General features: G+C 54.8%; 2 protein-coding genes across 2 annotated transcripts; both read left to right on the forward strand.

Moving 5' to 3' along the window:
* Positions 1 to 1,611: 1,611 nt before the first annotated feature.
* On the forward strand, positions 1,612 to 4,327 carry NCLIV_062370 (At5g09770, related; the record flags this gene model as incomplete). Its single annotated transcript, XM_003885788.1, has 3 exons — positions 1,612 to 2,892; positions 3,576 to 3,740; positions 4,217 to 4,327. 3 exons carry the CDS (start codon positions 1,612 to 1,614, stop codon positions 4,325 to 4,327), a joined length of 1,557 nt encoding a protein of 518 aa, XP_003885837.1.
* Positions 4,328 to 7,639: 3,312 nt separating this feature from the next.
* On the forward strand, positions 7,640 to 17,129 carry NCLIV_062380 (putative CAM kinase, CDPK family CAM kinase TgTPK5; the record flags this gene model as incomplete). The annotated part of the gene is made up of 16 exons (XM_003885789.1): positions 7,640 to 7,792; positions 8,369 to 8,438; positions 9,108 to 9,178; positions 9,711 to 9,809; positions 10,002 to 10,004; positions 11,571 to 11,663; positions 12,485 to 12,638; positions 12,966 to 13,048; positions 13,468 to 13,593; positions 14,264 to 14,389; positions 14,693 to 14,829; positions 14,986 to 15,106; positions 15,249 to 15,342; positions 15,779 to 15,893; positions 16,474 to 16,688; positions 17,038 to 17,129. 16 exons carry the CDS (start codon positions 7,640 to 7,642, stop codon positions 17,127 to 17,129), a joined length of 1,752 nt encoding a protein of 583 aa, XP_003885838.1.
* Between the last annotated feature and the right edge of the window lie 916 nt (positions 17,130 to 18,045).

Below are 18,045 nucleotides of genomic sequence, written 5' to 3' on the forward strand. Positions count from 1 at the left end.
GGCACAGGTCGTCAGGTGTACATGCACTGGTCGAGAGAGACAACATCAGACCAGAAAGCGTGGCACAAATGAACAGGAAGGCCGAAAGACAGAGCAGACCGAGATTAAGATCATGACGGGGAGGGAACGCGGCAGGAACACCACAGGAGCTCCACCGCAGTTTTGCGTGCAAAAGAACCAGATCTCGGGCTCCTACCTGCTTTTGGAAAAAGCACGACTCCCAGGATCCTCAGAAAGCACGGTTGGAAGCTGTAGACTTGCAAATACACAGCGCGGGACCGGGTAGATTTCCTGCGCGTCCTCGTCGTTTAGTACACTACAGTTACGTGGCAGCCGTTTCCGAAAAATGAACCCCCCCCTTAGGTCGACAGGACCAAAAAGACTGGTATGCGGAATACGCCTCTTACGACTTGCATACACTCTGCGGATTCGAAACTGAGTCTGTTTCTCCCCTTACAGAGAATTTCGCGTTTCACCGTTCACTCGAGCAGACGAGGCGTGCGGGAGTCCTCCGAAGCGAACGCTGCGAAGAGAACTCCCAAGGAGAGAAAGGCCGCTCATCAATTTCTGAAAAGTGCAAGGCGCTTGAGTCTAGTGGAGCGGCCAAGATCCGAATCCCTTTCCACTCCAAAGATTGGCACATGAGTCGAGTCTCCAGAAGTGTCCGCTATTGCGGGTCGTGCGATGCATGTGCATGCAGCGCTGCATGCGCCCGCGGTGCCCACATGGCTTTAGGCACGCAAATTTTGCTGTATGCAACCCTGGCCGGGAAGAAGCAGATCCAGTCGTTTACCGCTGGTGATTTGGTCTTCCGCAGGCAGCGCATGCATCTTCATGGAAGACCATCTCCCAGGCATCGAGAGGAGAAAAGGTGCGTTCAGCACGGCCGCCCGCTCGACGTGCCTACCAGCTGTACACAGAAGACAGACCTAACCCTCTCTCGTCGCCGCGAGATCGACCGTCTCTCTCTCCGTTGGACGTTTGGATCCGTGGATCTGCTTGTTCTTGTGCTTATCCCCGCACATACGTCTTTCTCTGGGCGAAAATGCGGGCGATTCAAAATGCATACACACGTGCCTAACTAACTCTCTGCCGCCGTTTCGCCAAACCGGGCTGGGTCTCTCGGCTGTTGTCTCGCGCGCGAATGCTGTCGCCACACAGCCATGTCTTTAACAAAGAGCGTTCACATTCCTGCCTCAGCGCAACAGATGGACAGGTCTGCCTTGTAGCCTTCGTGTCCGTCCGCTCTGGCCGCAGAAGCGCGCCCCCGCTATTTGGAGAGGTAAAGCACAGTTTGAGCGCTCCTCTGTGCATACACACGCGCTGGTACAGCGAAATGCAGGCTTTTGCTTGTCCGCGCCGCCTCGTTTTGCGGAACGAACCCATTTCCCTTTCCCCATGTGGATTCACCCATCCCGTTGCGCGATCCACTCGAATGTTTTCCGCCGTTCCGCCAGAATTTCCCCCGAGGCGACGAACGGGAGCGCGCGGTCTCTGAACCTCTTCGCCTCTCGCGTTCGGCGACGCGCTCCTGGGCCGTCTTGAACGCCAAGTGCAGAGCTGAAAAGTGCATCCTCATGACTCGCCAGCTTTCGTCTCTGGTGTCCCAAAATGTTTCTGCCGCTCCTTTCGGGCATTCTCCACTTGTCGCGGCCCGTTTTCGGACCTGCTTCTTTTGGTCGCTTCGCGGGGAGGCTGGTCTTGGCGCAGCTGCTGGTTCTTGCCTCGCAACAGGGTGTCTCTGCAAGAGGAATCTTTCCTCAGCCGCACCCCCGCGTGTGGTCCTCGTTCTCGCCCTCCTTCTGGCTGGTTTCCCCAGACTCGGCGTCCGGCCCCCGCCTCTTTTACTCAGCGAGTGATCCCGACGCTTCTTCCGCCTTTCTGAAACTGCTTTCTTCGCCGTCTCCCTTTTCCCACGTGGCCTTTCGCGAGACCCTCGCCCGACAGGCAGACCGCGAGCGGCAGCCAAGCGGAGACTGCGGCGCCGGATGCGCGCCCGGTTCGTTGGAAGAAAACGCCCCACAAGGACCGTCCTTGGCCTTCGTCTTTGCACGGCGTGCAGTGAATGGGCGGCGTTTCCAACCGAACGCGTATGGAGCGCATCGCGTGGTTTCGAGAGGGAAGTCCGCCGTGCCGGGCGTGGAGGTCCCCAGACCGGGACTTGGGGGTCACCGGGAAGGAACCAGTTCGTTCTCGGCGCTTTTCTGGTGTCGAGGAGGCGCGTTAGAAACGGAGGGCGGCAGTCTGGCGAAGGGACGACTCAGCGTCTCCTCGCCTGCTCCTCGACTCTGCGGCCGCGAACCCACGCCCGAGCCTCTGGTCGGCTCGCAGGTGACGCGCCAAAGAGTGTCCTCCGGCATGCGGGCACAGACACGGCGGACACCTGGAGTCTCTCCGTTTGGGAAAAGAGTCGGCGTGTCGCCTTGTTTCCGCAGCAGCAGTCTCACGTCGTCGCCGCCCTGGGCTTGTGCGAGAGAGAGTTTCCTGGAAGAACCAGAAAAAATGAGACTGGTGTGGACAATAACACGCGAGACGAGGTCCGAAGGAACAGCCCAGCCGGTCGCCAAGCCTCACGCAGCTGAGTCGGCCGCGAATGAAGGAACGTTGGCGGCTCGCCAGTGGAACCGGACGGCGCAGCGAGTCGACCAGCAACGAGGACTCGCAGAAGGTGGCGAGGCTTCTCACTCGACGGAGAACGCTCTGCATGCGAGAAACGGAAGCGTCTTGGCAACGCCCTTCTCGTGGGGAGTGTCGATAACGACGCCGTGCGAAGCGGAGAGACGCTTCGGTGTCGGCGGCATCACGATGCACGCGCACCACAACCGGAAACGAAACAAGCTGGGCAGGCCTTACGGGCATCGGCGCTGTCTGCTCCGCAATCTGTGTACCGAAGTGAGTCAACAAAGGCGGCCCTCGCTTTTCCTGGTCCGCCGTTCTGTCCGCCTGCGCGGTTCTAAGGATGGAAGTAGAACACACTTCTCGCATCTTCATCGCACGGCGCGTTCTTCGTCAGGATCCGTCCATAGGTTTTTTACCGAAGCCGTTCAGCATTTTGCTCTTCCCCTGCCTTCGCCCAGTGACGCAGCACATATATTTTCCAGGTCGAAGAGCGTGCGGAACGTCGGCCTGGCGTCTTAGAAGAGTCGACCTCGCGGTCAGGCGTTGCAAGTGGCCACACACCGTGACGCGGGTGTATGTACACGTCTCTGCTCAAAACTTTTGGATGTGTAATAGAAGGTGTGCGAAACTATCACAACCGACAGTGGCGGAGTTCCTATGCGGCCGATATGGTCCAGCTAATCCGGGGACACCGAGTTTTCTGTCGCTCCGGAATGCGTTTCCTCAGAGGCCGACCGTGTCACGCACACAGGCGCGAGCCTGCGTTTTTGACGCTGTGCATGCTGAGTTTCCTTTCTTCTCGTGTGCAAGTCAATGTGAAGCTGAGCAACCGCGTGGCCAGGCTGCTACGGAGCAGGTTTGATGGCACACAGGCGAAAGTCGCGGGCGTGTGAAGCCCTCGTTGGCTGTTGCGGCGGGGCGAACTTGCACAGCTTCCGTGCGTGTCCTTTTCTCAGCTCCTGCGCCACGGTGCAATTACGACTACGTATGCAAAGGCGAAGGAGTGCCGACGGGCTACCGACAAGTTGCTCATGCTCGCGAAGGAGCCGTCGCTACACACGTATCGCCAGGCGCTCGGCTATTTGTACGACAAAGGCCTGACGCGCCAACTCTTTCTTGAGGTCCGAACCTTTTTTCACTCGTGGCACGTGGGACCACTTACTCTGTATCCCGGTCTTCCTGTCAAAAGGTATCGTAGGTCTCGGCGCGGTCTACCGTGGAAGCTGAGCAAGAGGGTGCCGTGCATGTGCTCAAATTCCGTTTTGGCTCCAATAGCGAGGACGGAAGGAACTCGTGTTTTTTCTCACAGAAGGATTTTCTGTTTTCTCCTGTGGAAACCTTCGCCTTCGCTTCCTCTCATTTCCCATGGCACCGCCTCAGCTACGCATGGTGGTCCTTGTTCCGGATCGTACGCCCTCAGGGTGTGCTCCGATGCCTGGTGACGAGCCTCTTTCTACCAACTCCTCTCTTCAGAATCGCAGGACTCATTTGGTTACAGATGCGATTTCGCCGATTCTTTAAGTGGGCAATGCGTCACCGTGGACCTTAAAAACCAGAAATAATTCCCGTGTGTCGCTCTGTTGTGATTTCATCTCAGGCCTCCCAGCGGTTTGCGTACCGTCCTCACGGTTTCTGTCGGTTGCAAAAGCTTCCGTTTTGTCGACAAGGAGACAACGCTCAGATGGCCCGGTTAGAACTGCTTGACTAGATGCCTCCGAAGTCGAGCACTGCAGGATCCCTTCTACGCGATGCAACTTGGCACCGGAGGGCGGACGCCAGGGATCCATTTTCTGCTGTTCCTCTGCGTTGTCCAGTTCAGAGTGGAAAAATGCATGAAAATGCTCGCCGAGTGCCGATCTTGCGTACACGGGTTACGCGTTTTTGGCTGAAGAGCACGAGCCGATCACGTTTTTTTTAGTGTTTTCTCGGCTTTCTTACTGTAACAAAACTATAATACGCATCACGTTTTCTACAGTGGTACGATGAACCGTGAGAGATCAAAGCAAAGACACCGCTCCTGAAGAGATAAAATGGCCGAAAACGTCCACATTTCCCGTCGACCTGGAGATGCGTCGCGTCCACAGGCGCGGGGTACGCGGGAGAATTGCGCCTTTTTAAAAGAAAGCACACTGGATTGGCTCTCGCGTCAACAGCACGGAAATTTAGGGACAGGTTTCCAGCCCATTTTGCCTGCATCGACGGGTAGCCTCAATTCACGAGGTTAAATCTGACTTGCTCGACTGTTTTTGGTATCTCGGGTTCCGCAAAACGTCTCTAAGGGATTCCAATAACTCCACTCGACAATCAGGCGCTCCTATGCAAAAACATGAGATACCTTTTTTGCGCTTAGGTTCGGTGTAAAATCCGGCCGATAATGGACGAACGTCCATTACGTACCTAAACTTGGAACGAGCCCATGTCGGCGCGATGAAGAGTTGGTCGCCAAGTGCGTTTGTTTCCGGAGAAACATGTTTTTTTGGTTTCCTTGCGGAAGCATAGAGGACAAAGTATTGTGCTGTGCAAGGACACGAGAGCCAAAGGTGCATTTTGTACATGCGCTCTCGACGAAAATACTCTTGCCGCGCGTGTAGTTGACCGAGAGAGAAAGCAAATCGCGGTATTTAAAGGCCTACCCATTTTACCGCATGTGATATGAAGGGAAAAACCAGCGCTCAAGGGAGCCGCCGTCGCCAGGAAGCAAATGTGTCCGATCCAACACACCATGAATGAAGGTTGGAAACAAACCAAAGCCTCGCTAAAACGCGTATCCTGTTTGTATGCTCTCGCGTCCCAAGAAGACAGAAAAGTGGAGATATGAAGAAGAAACACGCACCGAGAATACAGTCAGGAGAGTAACACATGAGACAAAGCTCATGACGAAGAGACAGGCGGCGACAGAAACCAAGAGGGAACGGAGGATTCAGAGAGGAACAGTATTTCGAGTGGTTTTTCCAGGAAGGAACCAAGTCGAAAAGAAAGGGGAGAGAGACAGATCACGGAGCCTTCGTAGGTAACATCCAATCATTTCTTGGTAAATCACACCGGTTTGGGGCGTCCGTAGACGGAATCACTGTCAGCTTTTGAGTGGTGTGTATCCCCAGGCACCGAGGCGCAGAAGAGAAACCTTTGGAAGTCTCGTCTCGCTAATAATACCAGACAAACCTTCCACGAACTGACGCTTTGCTTATGAATCGCGTATCCAGAGGACCGATTTATGCCTTGCGAAGTGCAGAACTTTCGCCGCTGAATGGCCACAGAATAGGAAAAATCGTACGACCAACCAAATCAATATGTGTGTATCGTAACAAGAAGTTCCACAGTATTTCACTTGGCTACGGATAAAACTACACACGGTCAGCAGCTCCACATGTTCTTCCGTGTGCAAACGCGGCACACGTCTCCTGTGCGCGGATACCCGGTCGCCAGTCAGCTGCAGTGTGAATCATCAACGACTGCTGAGTCATCTGAGCTGCGTTGCCGTACAGCTCACCGCAAGTCGAGTAAACCATTTGCCGCGGCGTTGGAATCAATTTTTCCATTTTTTGAAGGCACCAGGCTCATGTCTAGTGGTGCCCACTTTTCTTCCTCCTCCAGTGTCCATTTCGCTCGTTTTTCGCCTACCGAAAATCCGCGTGTGGTTGTGCCACGTCAGCAGCAGCCTAGCGTTTTCTGCAGCGGCTCGCGGTTGCCGACGTCTCTTTCTTCCCTGGTACGCACCCAGCTCCCCTCTCTGTCTCTTTCTCGCTTCTCTTGAACTCTTTTGTGAGTGTTGTGAGTCGCGACTTCCCTTCTGTTGCCGGAAAGAGAAGTTTTTGCTTCCTCAAATTGGGAGTAGCGGAACGGCGGGCTTCTCTGCACTCCCATGTTCACCGTAGTGGTTCGTTGGTTCGCATCTCGAGACGACAAGCTTTTGTGCGTGTCTCTCCGTGATCCCTCGTTCCGTTACCTTTTTGGATTCGAGGAGTGTGCGCGCAACTCGCGGAAACGGTTTCTTGCGTGGGCTTCTCTTTCCGCGGACTGAAAAAGTAGACCTGTTCCGCTTCTTCCCGTCGGCCGTCTCCCTTTCTTCTGCATGTACCGCCGCCACTGTCTCTTGTCGTGGATTCGGACGTCTGGGCCCGCAAAATTCGAATTGCTGGCGTCGCTTCTGTGGAGAACTGAGCGAAAGCCTGTCACTGATACGCCCACTCAAAGGCGGGAATCGGCGACAGGCACCTGAACAGAAACGACGTAGAGAAGTTGCCCTATAGCAAGCTGAGCAAGGGCGTGGCTGACGGCTAGCGTCACCGGGCTCTTTCTTCTGACACTCCCTCCCGCTTTTTTACTTCTTTCTTTTTCGCCTAGGACGCGTTTCCCCTACTGTCCCGCGTGCACCGTATCCCTGCGTAGTACCGTCCGTTCACACGACGCGTTCCAAAACCACCGAGCGGATGCTCGCAGTTGTTCCCCAGCGCTTCTGCGTGCATGTCTTTTTGCCAATAATGCGTGAATACCTTCGCATCTGCGAGATGGATGCCAACATGCGCTCTGTAACACCGCGCCGACTTCGGCATCCGTAGCGTCGGTTGGTTCTCCAGCTGTGTGCTTCTCTCGTACTGGGCTCAGTATCCATCGGTTCTGGTGTTGAAAACGGAGTTCATTCTGGAGTTTTCGCGGGCCGCTTCGCAGGACTGAGGAGCGGCGACCGTTGGGAAACCGTTTCGTCTAGGAAAAGTATCCGGCCCCTTTCCCTTTTTTTCATGGTTGCATCGACTCGTCAGGGACGACCCCCGCGCGAGCGCCTGGCCCGTCGGGAGCTCGAAGCTCTTTTGATTTCCCTGAACGGAGTTCCCATTAGATTACCTTCGCTCCCCGAGAAACACAGTGCCGGTCCGACACACTGCCTTTCACGGCCAGCTCCTCACTGCATGAGCGCCACAGACAACAACGGCGGTCTGCTGTGCGTGACGAGACCGTTTGAAGAGAACGCGACGGGTTTTGCGCCACGAACGAAGAGCCGGAAATCGAAAACGTGCCCAAAATGCCGGAGCTTAAGGCTGGGACGCCCGAACCGAAGCTGCGGATCGCGGACCCTTTTGGGGAAGACAATGAAATGCTGCAGCGGCTTACGGAGGAGGCGTTCAATTCGGTCTCGAATGGCAAACCGACAATCAATCTCATGCAGGCCTCAACGGTACGTCTCGCCACTTCACGAGCTGTGGTAGCAGACCCCACAAACACACACAGATACTTTGTCTTTCCGGAGAGGTCGGGTGCGAAGTAACCTTTCAAGCAAACTGTCCTCGAAGCGGCGCCCCAGGGGATCTCTGCGGTGTACATCCAGAAGGGGCGCAGAGGGGTCTTAATTTATTCACGGGACGCACAACACCACATCTATTGGCCCACTGAATGCTCTAGCCTGCTTGTCCGGTTGGTGAAGATGGCACTCTAAGGCGTATGAGGTGACGTTTTGCAAATAGGGGAATCAGAAAGCATCAAGAAACTGACATCGCACGCATTGCGGCGGTGAATCGAGGAGTGCCCAGCTCAGGAATGAGATACCGACCTTTACTTTTAAGTTTTCAAGTCGTGGGGGCAAGGCTGGAGGACTGCGGCCTGTTACTGCTGAACGCGATACCAGGAGAACAAGAAACCGCCCGACACCTTTGCAGGCTTCTCCGTTCCTAGCGGACCTTTGGTTTTGTCTAGACCGTTCTGCATGCTTGTTCCTGTGGAGGTATTTTTTCATCCGGATTTTTCCTCTTTGCAGGGCTTGGAGTTTGCTCTGAAACGTCTCCACCCGGTGTGCCCGCTCCCCGACAAGGCTTGGTACCCTGCCGGTAAGGTTCACAAACATCTCCAGCGCTGCGAAGGTTCACACAGATCCCTGGCGCCGAGACTGCTCGCGATGTGCGCCCTGCCATGAGGGTGACGTCTTTTCGTGATCCGTCACAACTCGCTTGAAACACTATCCCGACGCCTTGCGTATTGCCTTTCCAAATACGCTGTATGTACACCGCGCGATCATTGTAGGCAGATGCGCGGTTAAGGAGTCCAGGCAACACATTTCAACGCCTGCATTCGCGTTTCGTTGCTGGACTTGTTGCACGAAGAGACAGCTCACATTTCAAGAGTCAAGTGGGGGGGGGATGCGACAACCCAGTCGGTACTTTCTCGCGGTGAGGCGCGTGAGACCAGAATGCGTCGAACATTGGGTCTCAAGGTTTTTATCGGGTTTCGAAAGAGTGGTTGGCCGGCGCAGATCCCTCAAAACGCCGCGAAGTTCTTCTCACCTGTCATCGCGTCGCCCGGCCGTGTCTCGTAGACCTGTGGCTTGCAACGAACACACACTTGCGATAAACATGGTGCGCTTTCCACACTTTTTTCTGGGGCCGCTACTAGGCAATTTCCTTTTTTAAAGGCGCTGTATAAAAAAATGTACCAAGAATGTGTGCCGAAGCTGGAGAGCTTTGGTTCCCCGCGGAATGCCCGTGTCCGCTTTGACGCAGTTTTCAAGAACTACGACTTGGACCGAGACGGCGAGATCGATAAGGAGGCTTTTATTGACATTCTTCAGCAGGTGGGGAATGCAGGGAGTGACCGTCAAACCTGCAAAAGGATTCGCTGAGTACACTTCGTCGTTTTCTTTGTGTGGACAGAGAAGCGGGTCATCCGGCTCTTCTCGGAATTACAAGGATGTGCGTGTGCGCTGCCGGTAACTAGGCGTTGTTGCCAGTGTTTCATGAGCCCCCAACTAAAAAGGTCAAGCGACTGTTTATCAAACACACGCCCATCCACGCTGCTCTGTTTTCATACACACACACGGGGACCACCAAAAGTGCCTCCAAAATTGCCGCCAAAAGTTCGTACGTGCCTGCATCGTACATACACACACGTACACACATACATGTATATATGCATGTATAAGCTACTTGGATTGTGTTCAGGTGGTTTCGTTTGTCTTTTCTGGGAGCCTGCGAGCAAATTTAAGTGTGGACGCACGAAAACAGTATCGAACAAATTGGTCGTCCGTGGCGGGGGAAGCCTGGTCTTGATGCTCCTTTCTTTTCCGAGCACACGGTTCTGCGCACACGTTTTGTGTTGTGTTGCAGTATCACGCCTACCACTACGCGCGACTGGTGAAGCGACAGCAACGGCACCACGGGGTCCAGCTCACAGTCAACGTCAGCTGCGGCTCGGCTACGTCTCTGGTATGACTCCGAACAGTTCCGTTTCTTCGTGGTTTGCCTTCTTCGATCCCTCAACGCTGCACTGGTCAACGAGGCGCCTCTACACGTGCTCATTCTCGCGGCTGAAATCGAAACGGAAAGCCTTCCTGGGGTCGTTGAGGATCTTTGCCTGTTATACGAATGATTTTCGTGTTTGTGTTTGCGTTGTCGCAGGCGGTGAGCGGCTTTCGAGGCTGTCTTCTAGGATTCGTTTCGTCTTCCTGCGCTGGCCGCGTTCCTTGCCTCCATGTGTGCACATGTGCCCATGTTTCTCGTGCGGTGACTCCGTCTCCGTGGGCGTTGATGTGTCGCGCGGGCCGGATTTCGGTTCGCCTTCTCGATTCTTCGGTCTCCGAAGCGACCCCTCCTGCGTCGCGTGCGTCAACGGTGTCGACCAACCCGTGTGGGGTTTCGAATGCTTTTTCCGTCGCCTTCTCCCTTCTTGCGCGCGCTGATCTCACCGTCCGTGTCTCCTCTCTCACGAGGAAAGTGTCGCTGGAGTGGATCCTTCTTTATGTTTTCCGTGTACGGGCTGTCGGTCGGAAGATTTCCTTTGTCAACATTCCTTCCGCACGCTCCGCTCCAACCGCGGTTGCCTTCCCGGCGCGCGACAAGGGCGCTCTCCGCCCGACTCTAGCGTTATCTTGGCCGGTCTTTGGCAAAAGCGCTCTCCCCGCTTTTTGCCTCGCCATGTCTTTTCCCGGGTTCAAAGCGCCTCTGCAGCCTCGTTCTCTTTGGGGAGATGCCTGTGTACACACTTGGGAGAGCGTCTGTTGTCTCTATGCCGCGGTGTTTCCCGAGCTCGTCGCTGTCGACCGCGCCCGCGTTTTCTGCGTGGTCGTCGGCCTCGCAGAACAGCGCCTCGTTTTCTACTGGAAGGCGGGCTGCTTCTCGAGCTGTTCGCTGTTGTGCGCATCTCTCTTGCGCTTTGCTTGTGCGCATCTCTCTTGCGCTTTGCTTGTGCGGCCCGACGAGGCGCCAGTGGAGCAGATCCCTCAAAGAAGGCGACAGGGCTCACCTACGCGGGTGTGGTTTCTGCCTCGTTGCCCACAGCTGTCTTTTCATGCGAAGCTCTCTGGTCTCCCTCTGTCTCTCTCGGACCTTTTTTCTAGACTTTTTGATTCCGTCAGTCTGTCCTCTCCCACTGCTTAGCGTCACGCGGCTTTCTTCCCGTCCCTCGGCGCCCCTGAGGGGAAGTGCCGTGTGCAGGGTGCACGGGAGATTGCAAAGTGCAACCAGCCCCTTGAGCCGGATCGCCCGTCTTTCAATGCTTGTTGTAGCGACACGCCGAAAACTGGGTGTCTCCGGTCTACAAAACACATGTACCCCTTGTCTGTGTCCCTCTAGCCATTTCCAAGGCTGCAGGTTCCATTCGTGCCGTTTCCCGGACTGCGCGCGCTTATCAACTTGTGACCACTTGGTGAAAATGCGCGTTCCCTAGCCTCGCGCTCACGCGTGGTGCTTCCTGGCGTGAATGTGCTGGTTCTAGCTGTCTGACAGATTCTTTCTCCTGTTCGTGGAGTGAAGCAACGGCTGATCTTTGATAACCGAGTTGTGCGTTTTCACTTATATGCACATGTCTTTATATATGTATATTATGTATATATATGTATATATATATATATATATATATATGTATTTTTTGGTTTAAGAGTGCGTGCCGCTTGGCGGTCCTCTTACATCTTCTTTCTTCTGCTTCGGGAAGGGAAAGCTTCAGTCTCAAGTTTTGTTTTTTCTCCTCAGCGACGTCCAGGGGCGCCTGGCCAGAGCGCGGCGTCACGAGGGGGGGTCGGCGCCGACGGGAGTTTGGTGGATAACAAGGAGCAATCTCTCATGGTACGGAACACCTGTGCGAGTTCAACGGAAGACAGAGCACGTGTCAAAAGGAATGCTCCAACGCAGCCCCGCTCGATCGAGAGACGAACGCGGCGTGTGTGTTTGTGTGCGTTGACTGTCGAATCAGTCACAACATCGGTCAGCGCGCGCTGTTGTAGCGCCTCTACCGTGTCGCGAAATCTAAGCTTTTTAGGTCTGCCATAGTCACGCCTGTCCCCGTCGTTTGCACGTTGCTGCGATGTCACGAAAACGGTCGTGGCAAAGTGAATCCCAGGATCCCACGTAGTGTGCAGCCTGAGGTTGTGAATCGCCACGCGCCTGGCGGGCATACAGTCCATGGTGGGGAGGACCGGAGGAACGAGTTACGAACGTGAACGGAGGCTTCAGCGTCAACAAGAAGCCGGTGCCCAGAACAGAAACGCACATCCGCGGATTCACATTGCTACAGATACCTATGTGTCTCTCTCCACGTTTATCGTCTCTCTATTTTCGCGTCGCTCTCGCCGAGATGCGTCCTCGTGCGTACCCGCTGGGGAAGCGTGTGTGGTCCGGCGTAACCTGTTTCCGTGGTTTCTTCCGTTTGGTTTCTTGCCTGTTCGCCAAGGGGGCGTTTAGTCAAGATTAATATCCGGCTAGTTAAAGAATGCATGGTGGCTTTCGACTCTTATCGATGGGCGCGTTCGCCAGTTTAGGTTTACTCGTCCTTTGGTGACAGCTGTTCACAGCGGGGCATCTTTGCGCCAAGGCGTCGCCGTGTATGTACACGCGCGCAGAGATCATCTCTTCGATCCTTCTTTTTGTCGGTTGCTTCTGTGCTGCAGCTCGCATCCTACATCATGTATCCGGCTCACCACGGGATCTGCGAAGTGTACAAAGACTACATTTTCGGAGAGACAGCTGGGAAGGGGTCGTTCGGAAAAGTCCAGTTGGTCACAAATAAAAAGACAGGAGCGCGGCGCGCGTGCAAGTCGATAGGTAGGTTGGTTTTGTCTTTCCCGCGCGTTTGCCTGTTCCCAGTTTTTTCACGCAGATGCGGTCGTTGAAGGCGGAGTGTTGGTTTTCAGCGACGCCTTCTTGGCAAAAGCGACAGGTTTTCCAGGGTTTTGTTTCGCATAAACAGTGGACGCAGCTTTGCCGTCTGGATGCGTCGCCACTCCCTGACAGCCTGGCGGCCTGGGGTCGGAACCAAGAGATACAGCTGGGCCGGGGGCGAAGTTGTTTGCTGTTCGCGTAGCATGCGTTCAGCCGTCGCGTCGTTCTCCTCACTCACTGTCGTTGCCTCTGTCGCCGTCTTCGATGCAGGCATTCAGTCACCGGATCAGTGGGAGTTGATCAAGGCCGAGATCGAGCTGCTCAAGGCACTGAACCACCCAAACATCATGAAGGTGCGCGCAGGTTCGGGAAGGCGGCAAACCGTGAACCATAGCACAACAGAGAAAATTGATTTTTTCTCTCTGTGCGCCGAGAGACTGAGGCAGGCGCCTCCGCGAGCGAACGTCAGAGCAGACGCGTTCGTTGCCACCAGAAACGCGGCGAGTGTCGCCGCAGCTGATGCCCATTTCTCAGCGGTAGAGTCAGGAGAACAGAGTGCGGGACCTGAGTTTGACGCAGCGTCTCTGCAGCGTGTCGCCAGACCACGGCGACAGACTTCAGGCGCGCTTTGGTTGCAAATGCCTCTCGCGCGGACTGTTGCTCGTGAAGAAAACGTTCGCAAAGGAGATCTTTGATTTCTCAAACTTCGAGGCCTGCAGTTATGCACAAAGGCTGCACATGGAACTTATGAGATTTCTCTGCTGTTTTTCAGCTATACGAGACGTATCAAGACGGATACACGATCTACTTGATCATCGAGTTGTGCCACGGAGGCCCTCTCTTCGACCGCATTGTCCAGCACTACGAGAAACTCCGGTCCCCTATCACTGAAGAGCAGGTAGGGCCTCTCAAATCCTAAAAAGTTTCGTTTGCGCTTCTGCCTTCCCGCCTCCCAGGCGGCGGCCCCGGTGTACCTACACATGCCAATCGATGTGCGGCGGTCTCTGTTCGATCGTTTTCTCAAGACAAGAAGCGGTCTTTTTTCCTAGTCGCATCAGTGACTGCGTTTCGTCTCATTTGCATTTTAGTATGTGTAGCGTCTCGCTGCAGAAGTCGGATGGGGATTCGGGAGCATGTCTTGTGAAGCAAGTCGCACAAAAGGAGTTCGTTCTGCGTCGCACCCCCTGTGTTCTTCGTTCCACCTTGGCCGTCCATCCCGCGGCGGGGTGGAGCTTTCTTTTCGATGTGGGGCGGGGCGATATTCTGTTAGCAGATAGCACAGTTAAGATCACTTGTGGAAATACAATCACGGACAAACAGGGGAGTGTGGGGGCGTATGCCAGTTGGCCAGGCCATGCGTTTCTCGCCTTGGGTTTCCCCACATTTTATCTGGCTTCTTGGCGTGAGAAAACAGCCGTCGTAGAGCTGGGCAGTACGCGAAACCGCCTACCGCCGCCGTTCGCCATGCTCCTTCCTTGACCTCGCCTCCCGTGCGACTCTCTACACGCGCCTGCTGTCGTGGATTCTAGGCTGGTCCTGTCCTCCCAATGCGCTGTCTTGGCGATCAGGTGTCCCACTGGATGCGCCAGATTCTGTCTGCCTGCGCGTACTGCCACGAGAGGGGGGTTGTCCATCGAGATCTAAAACCTGAGAACATCCTGTTCGTCGACACAACCCCAGACTCGCCCATCAAGGTAAGGAGGTGCGAGCGCGGGAAAGCCTAAGCGTGCATCGGTGTTTTCGGAGAGTGGATACGTAGAACCGAACTGCAAGTAGGCGTTCAGGTGTTTGTGCACACAGTCGTTTGTTTGTGTGCATGCGCCCACGTGGTGACACACAAAGGCTTTTGACCTTGCGTTCGCTTCATTCTGGTTCGCGTTTCCTCATGTGGACTTGCCTTCCGACGCTGCCGTGTATCTGCTGCGATCGCGCTGGCCCCAGAATCACCCGTTGAGGAGGGTGCGACCGAGCTGTGTTCTGTCTTCGTTTCCTCGCAGGTGATCGATTTCGGCCTCAGCGATACAATGCAGAGGCTGCGGGAGACCGCCAAGGAAGTGAAAGAGAAGCGTGGCGGCGTCGGCGGAGCGATGGCCCGCCTGTTGCCGTCTTTCAACGGGAAGCACATTATTCCTTGGTGAGGACCATCTATGCGAGAGGCGGCGTCCCTTTTCCTGTGTGCACAGCCGCGGAGACCCCCACGTCGGGGTCGTTTTCCACTCGCTGTCCCTGCAGCGAACTCTCGAGTGCGAGGCGTGCCATTTCAGAGCGTCTTTCTGCTTTGCTTGTTCAGGTACGTTCGTCGAGTGCGCATGCAGCGGGCAGGGACGCCGCACTACATGGCGCCCGAGATGATCCGCGGGGACTACGACGAGAAATGCGATATCTTCGCTGTCGGAATCATCATGTACCAGGTAAACCGCGCAGCCGCGACGAAGGCCCTCTATGCGCACACTTGAGGGGGGTTCGCCTTTCTACATCCCCCCTGGTGTCCCCGCTCGCTGCGCTTGCGGTTTGCGTCATTGCCGGAGCCTTGGTACGCTGTGGTCTGTGCAGCTTCTTTCCGGCATTCACCCCTTCTACGTTCCTGGCCTGGACAACGAGGAATCAGTGAAGACAAAAATTCTGACCATTGAGCCGCCCACGGCAGGTGCGGGATGCAGGGAGCGCGCTTCAGGCTTGTTGGCCCAGCAGTCTCTGTCCTGTGGCAGCTCGGGGAGAGTCAGGAGAGCCGGGCGCCGAAGAACGCGGTTCCTTTGTGCACGCAGGAAACACGGGAGAGCTACTCACACAGATCGGCACGTTTCTGGTTTAAGCGTGGAAAAAAGGCCCGCCTGCGTGGTGTACATACACATGCGCGCACAGTCCTTCCGCATGCATGGAGCGCGTACTGACGTCGGGGGGGGCGTATGCCAGAGAGAGTGAATATGTATTTGTATATATATAGATTGGGCCTCATGCGCGGATAACTGGCGAGCAAGCAGCGTGGCGGGGAGGTAGTGCCGTATCAGCGTTCAGCGCGGGTGGTCTGGTGCGTCCGTGGCGCAAGTTTTGAGTTGTGCTGTCTGATCTGGTGGTTTCGTTAGGCGACGAGTGGCAGTGTGTGACAGCCCAGGCGAAAGATTTGGTGCGGAAGTTGATTGTCAAGAATCCGAAGAAGCGGCTGAGTGCTGCGCAGGCTCTCGAGCATCCGTGGTTCCAGTAAGTCGTCTTCCGAGTGGGACACAAAGGGAAGAAAAAAAGGAGTGTGCATGCACCCTGGTGGACGCTTTGTAAGCGGATGGCAGGCCTAACGGGGGAATACCGATGAACTGGGATCTGCGCCGTTTTCTCCCCCCGGTAAAAAACGCACGCACGGTTGCAGGTATCCGTAGAATACCTGCGTCCGCAGAACCAACAGGAACCCTGGATGTGTGCCGGGAGCTTCGATTCCCGCGGGCGCACTGCACACATCGGGGGCTCACCGAGCTGTCCGTTCGTAGTCTTGATTCCTGGCGGGTATTTGTGCTAGCCGGAAAGGCGCGTCACCCACAAAGCCGTAGTTCGCGGTGTACATACACAGGTGATGCATATACGTGTGTCCCGAGCTCTCGTACACATGCCTTTCCGTCGGCCCGGATGGCTGTATATAAACCATTTGCATCTAGTCTGGAAATCCGTGTGTCCAGGGACACACGCAAAGCACCTGGCGGGCCAGCAGATCTTTGCCTGCCTGCTTTCTCGTGTTCACAGCTCGAGCTTTAAAAGGACGTGTTCGCTGTTCGTTCTCGTTTCTTCTCAGATTCATGCAGGGTCGACAAGCCAAGCCTTCGCAGCTGACGCCGTCAGTCTTCGAAGGTCTGCGAAACTGGCAGAACCAGAACCGGCTGAAGCAGGCCGTCTTGCAGTTGCTGGCAAAGGAACTGAATGAAACAGACATTTTGGAACTGCGGAAAAAGTTCGAAGCGCTCGACCAGAAAGGCGACGGCACCATCACCATTGACGAACTGAAAGAAAGTACGTCAGGCGTTTTGCTGTCTCGGCCCAAGGATCTTTTGGACCCATATGTGAAGGGCCGGAGGACGTACTCGGCAGGGTGCGAGTTGCGATTCACCCAAGAGGTGTGGTTTACCCGGAATCGTGGAGACTTCCTTCTCGGAAATAGAGGCAGCAGTAGACAGGCGCGAGAGTGGCGGGGGGGCTGTTGACCTGTGCTCTTGAGGCTTGTGGACGACTCGGTGGACGCGGCTGAGAATTGAATGCTGCTGTCTGGCAGCTCGCACTCACGGCACGGCGCTTTCCTCAAATATCCAGCTGCAGCGGTGTGTGGGTCTCGCGCGCCTTGGCCTTCTCTGCGTTCATTCAGGCATGCACAACGCGGGCTACAAAGTGATCGAGAGCGAACTGGCAGCCATCGTCGACTCCATTGACGCCCAGCAGCAAGGCTTCATTGGTTAGTGACGACAGACAGGACTGACGTGCACAACAGGGGAGATGAAATATATATATATATATATATATATATTTCCACACGTGTATTGAAAGTTTTCTCTGGACATGTATATATATATATATATATATATATGTATATGCATATATATATGTATATATATGTATATATATGTATATATATATATATATGTATATGCATATATATATGTATATATATGTATATATATGTATATATATATATATACACTGTGTGCGAATTGTTTGCACATGCAGGGTACAACGAGTTTATTAGTGCTTTGCTTTTGCGACGCATGACGCTCCAGGAGGAGCAGCTTCGAGAAGTGTTCAACAAGTTTGATGTTCGTGGCGAGGGATGCCTCACAATGGACACCCTACGCAAGGCACTAAAAGGGTCCAGGTGAGTGCGCACGGCAGGGTGCATGCAGCAGTGTCGTCTCAGTAGACCTCTCTCGTTTTCCCTTCCTTCTGTGTGTCTGTCTATTCTCTTCTCTTTCGTCGTTCTATCCTTCGTCCCGATGTCGCTGTATCAGTTGTTCCAGTCGTTTTCCTGTTTTCGGGTTTCCTGTTTCTCTGATGGTGCGAGTTCTCGGACGGTGACGCCAAACGGCGCGCGACTGCGCGTTTTAAGAACTGCATGTCTTTGTCGCTGTCGTGGTGATTCGCGTTCACACGCGGCTTTCGTGTTTTTTTCGCGGGAGTTGCTTCGTGATTTCGGCTTACGTGGAACACAAATGTTTCTCTCTCGGACTTCTCCGTGCGCGGTTGACTGCAGATATGGGCAGTTGACAGACGAGGAACTCAGGCTGATTTTCGCTGAGGTGGACAAAAATAATGATGGGTAAGTGGATTAGCTGTGTCCAGTTGGGTTTCCGAAGAGAGACACAGAAAAGACGTTTTTATA

Source organism: Neospora caninum, chromosome XII (genome assembly GCF_000208865.1).
Source record: "Neospora caninum Liverpool complete genome, chromosome XII".
NCBI lineage: Eukaryota > Apicomplexa > Conoidasida > Eucoccidiorida > Sarcocystidae > Neospora > Neospora caninum.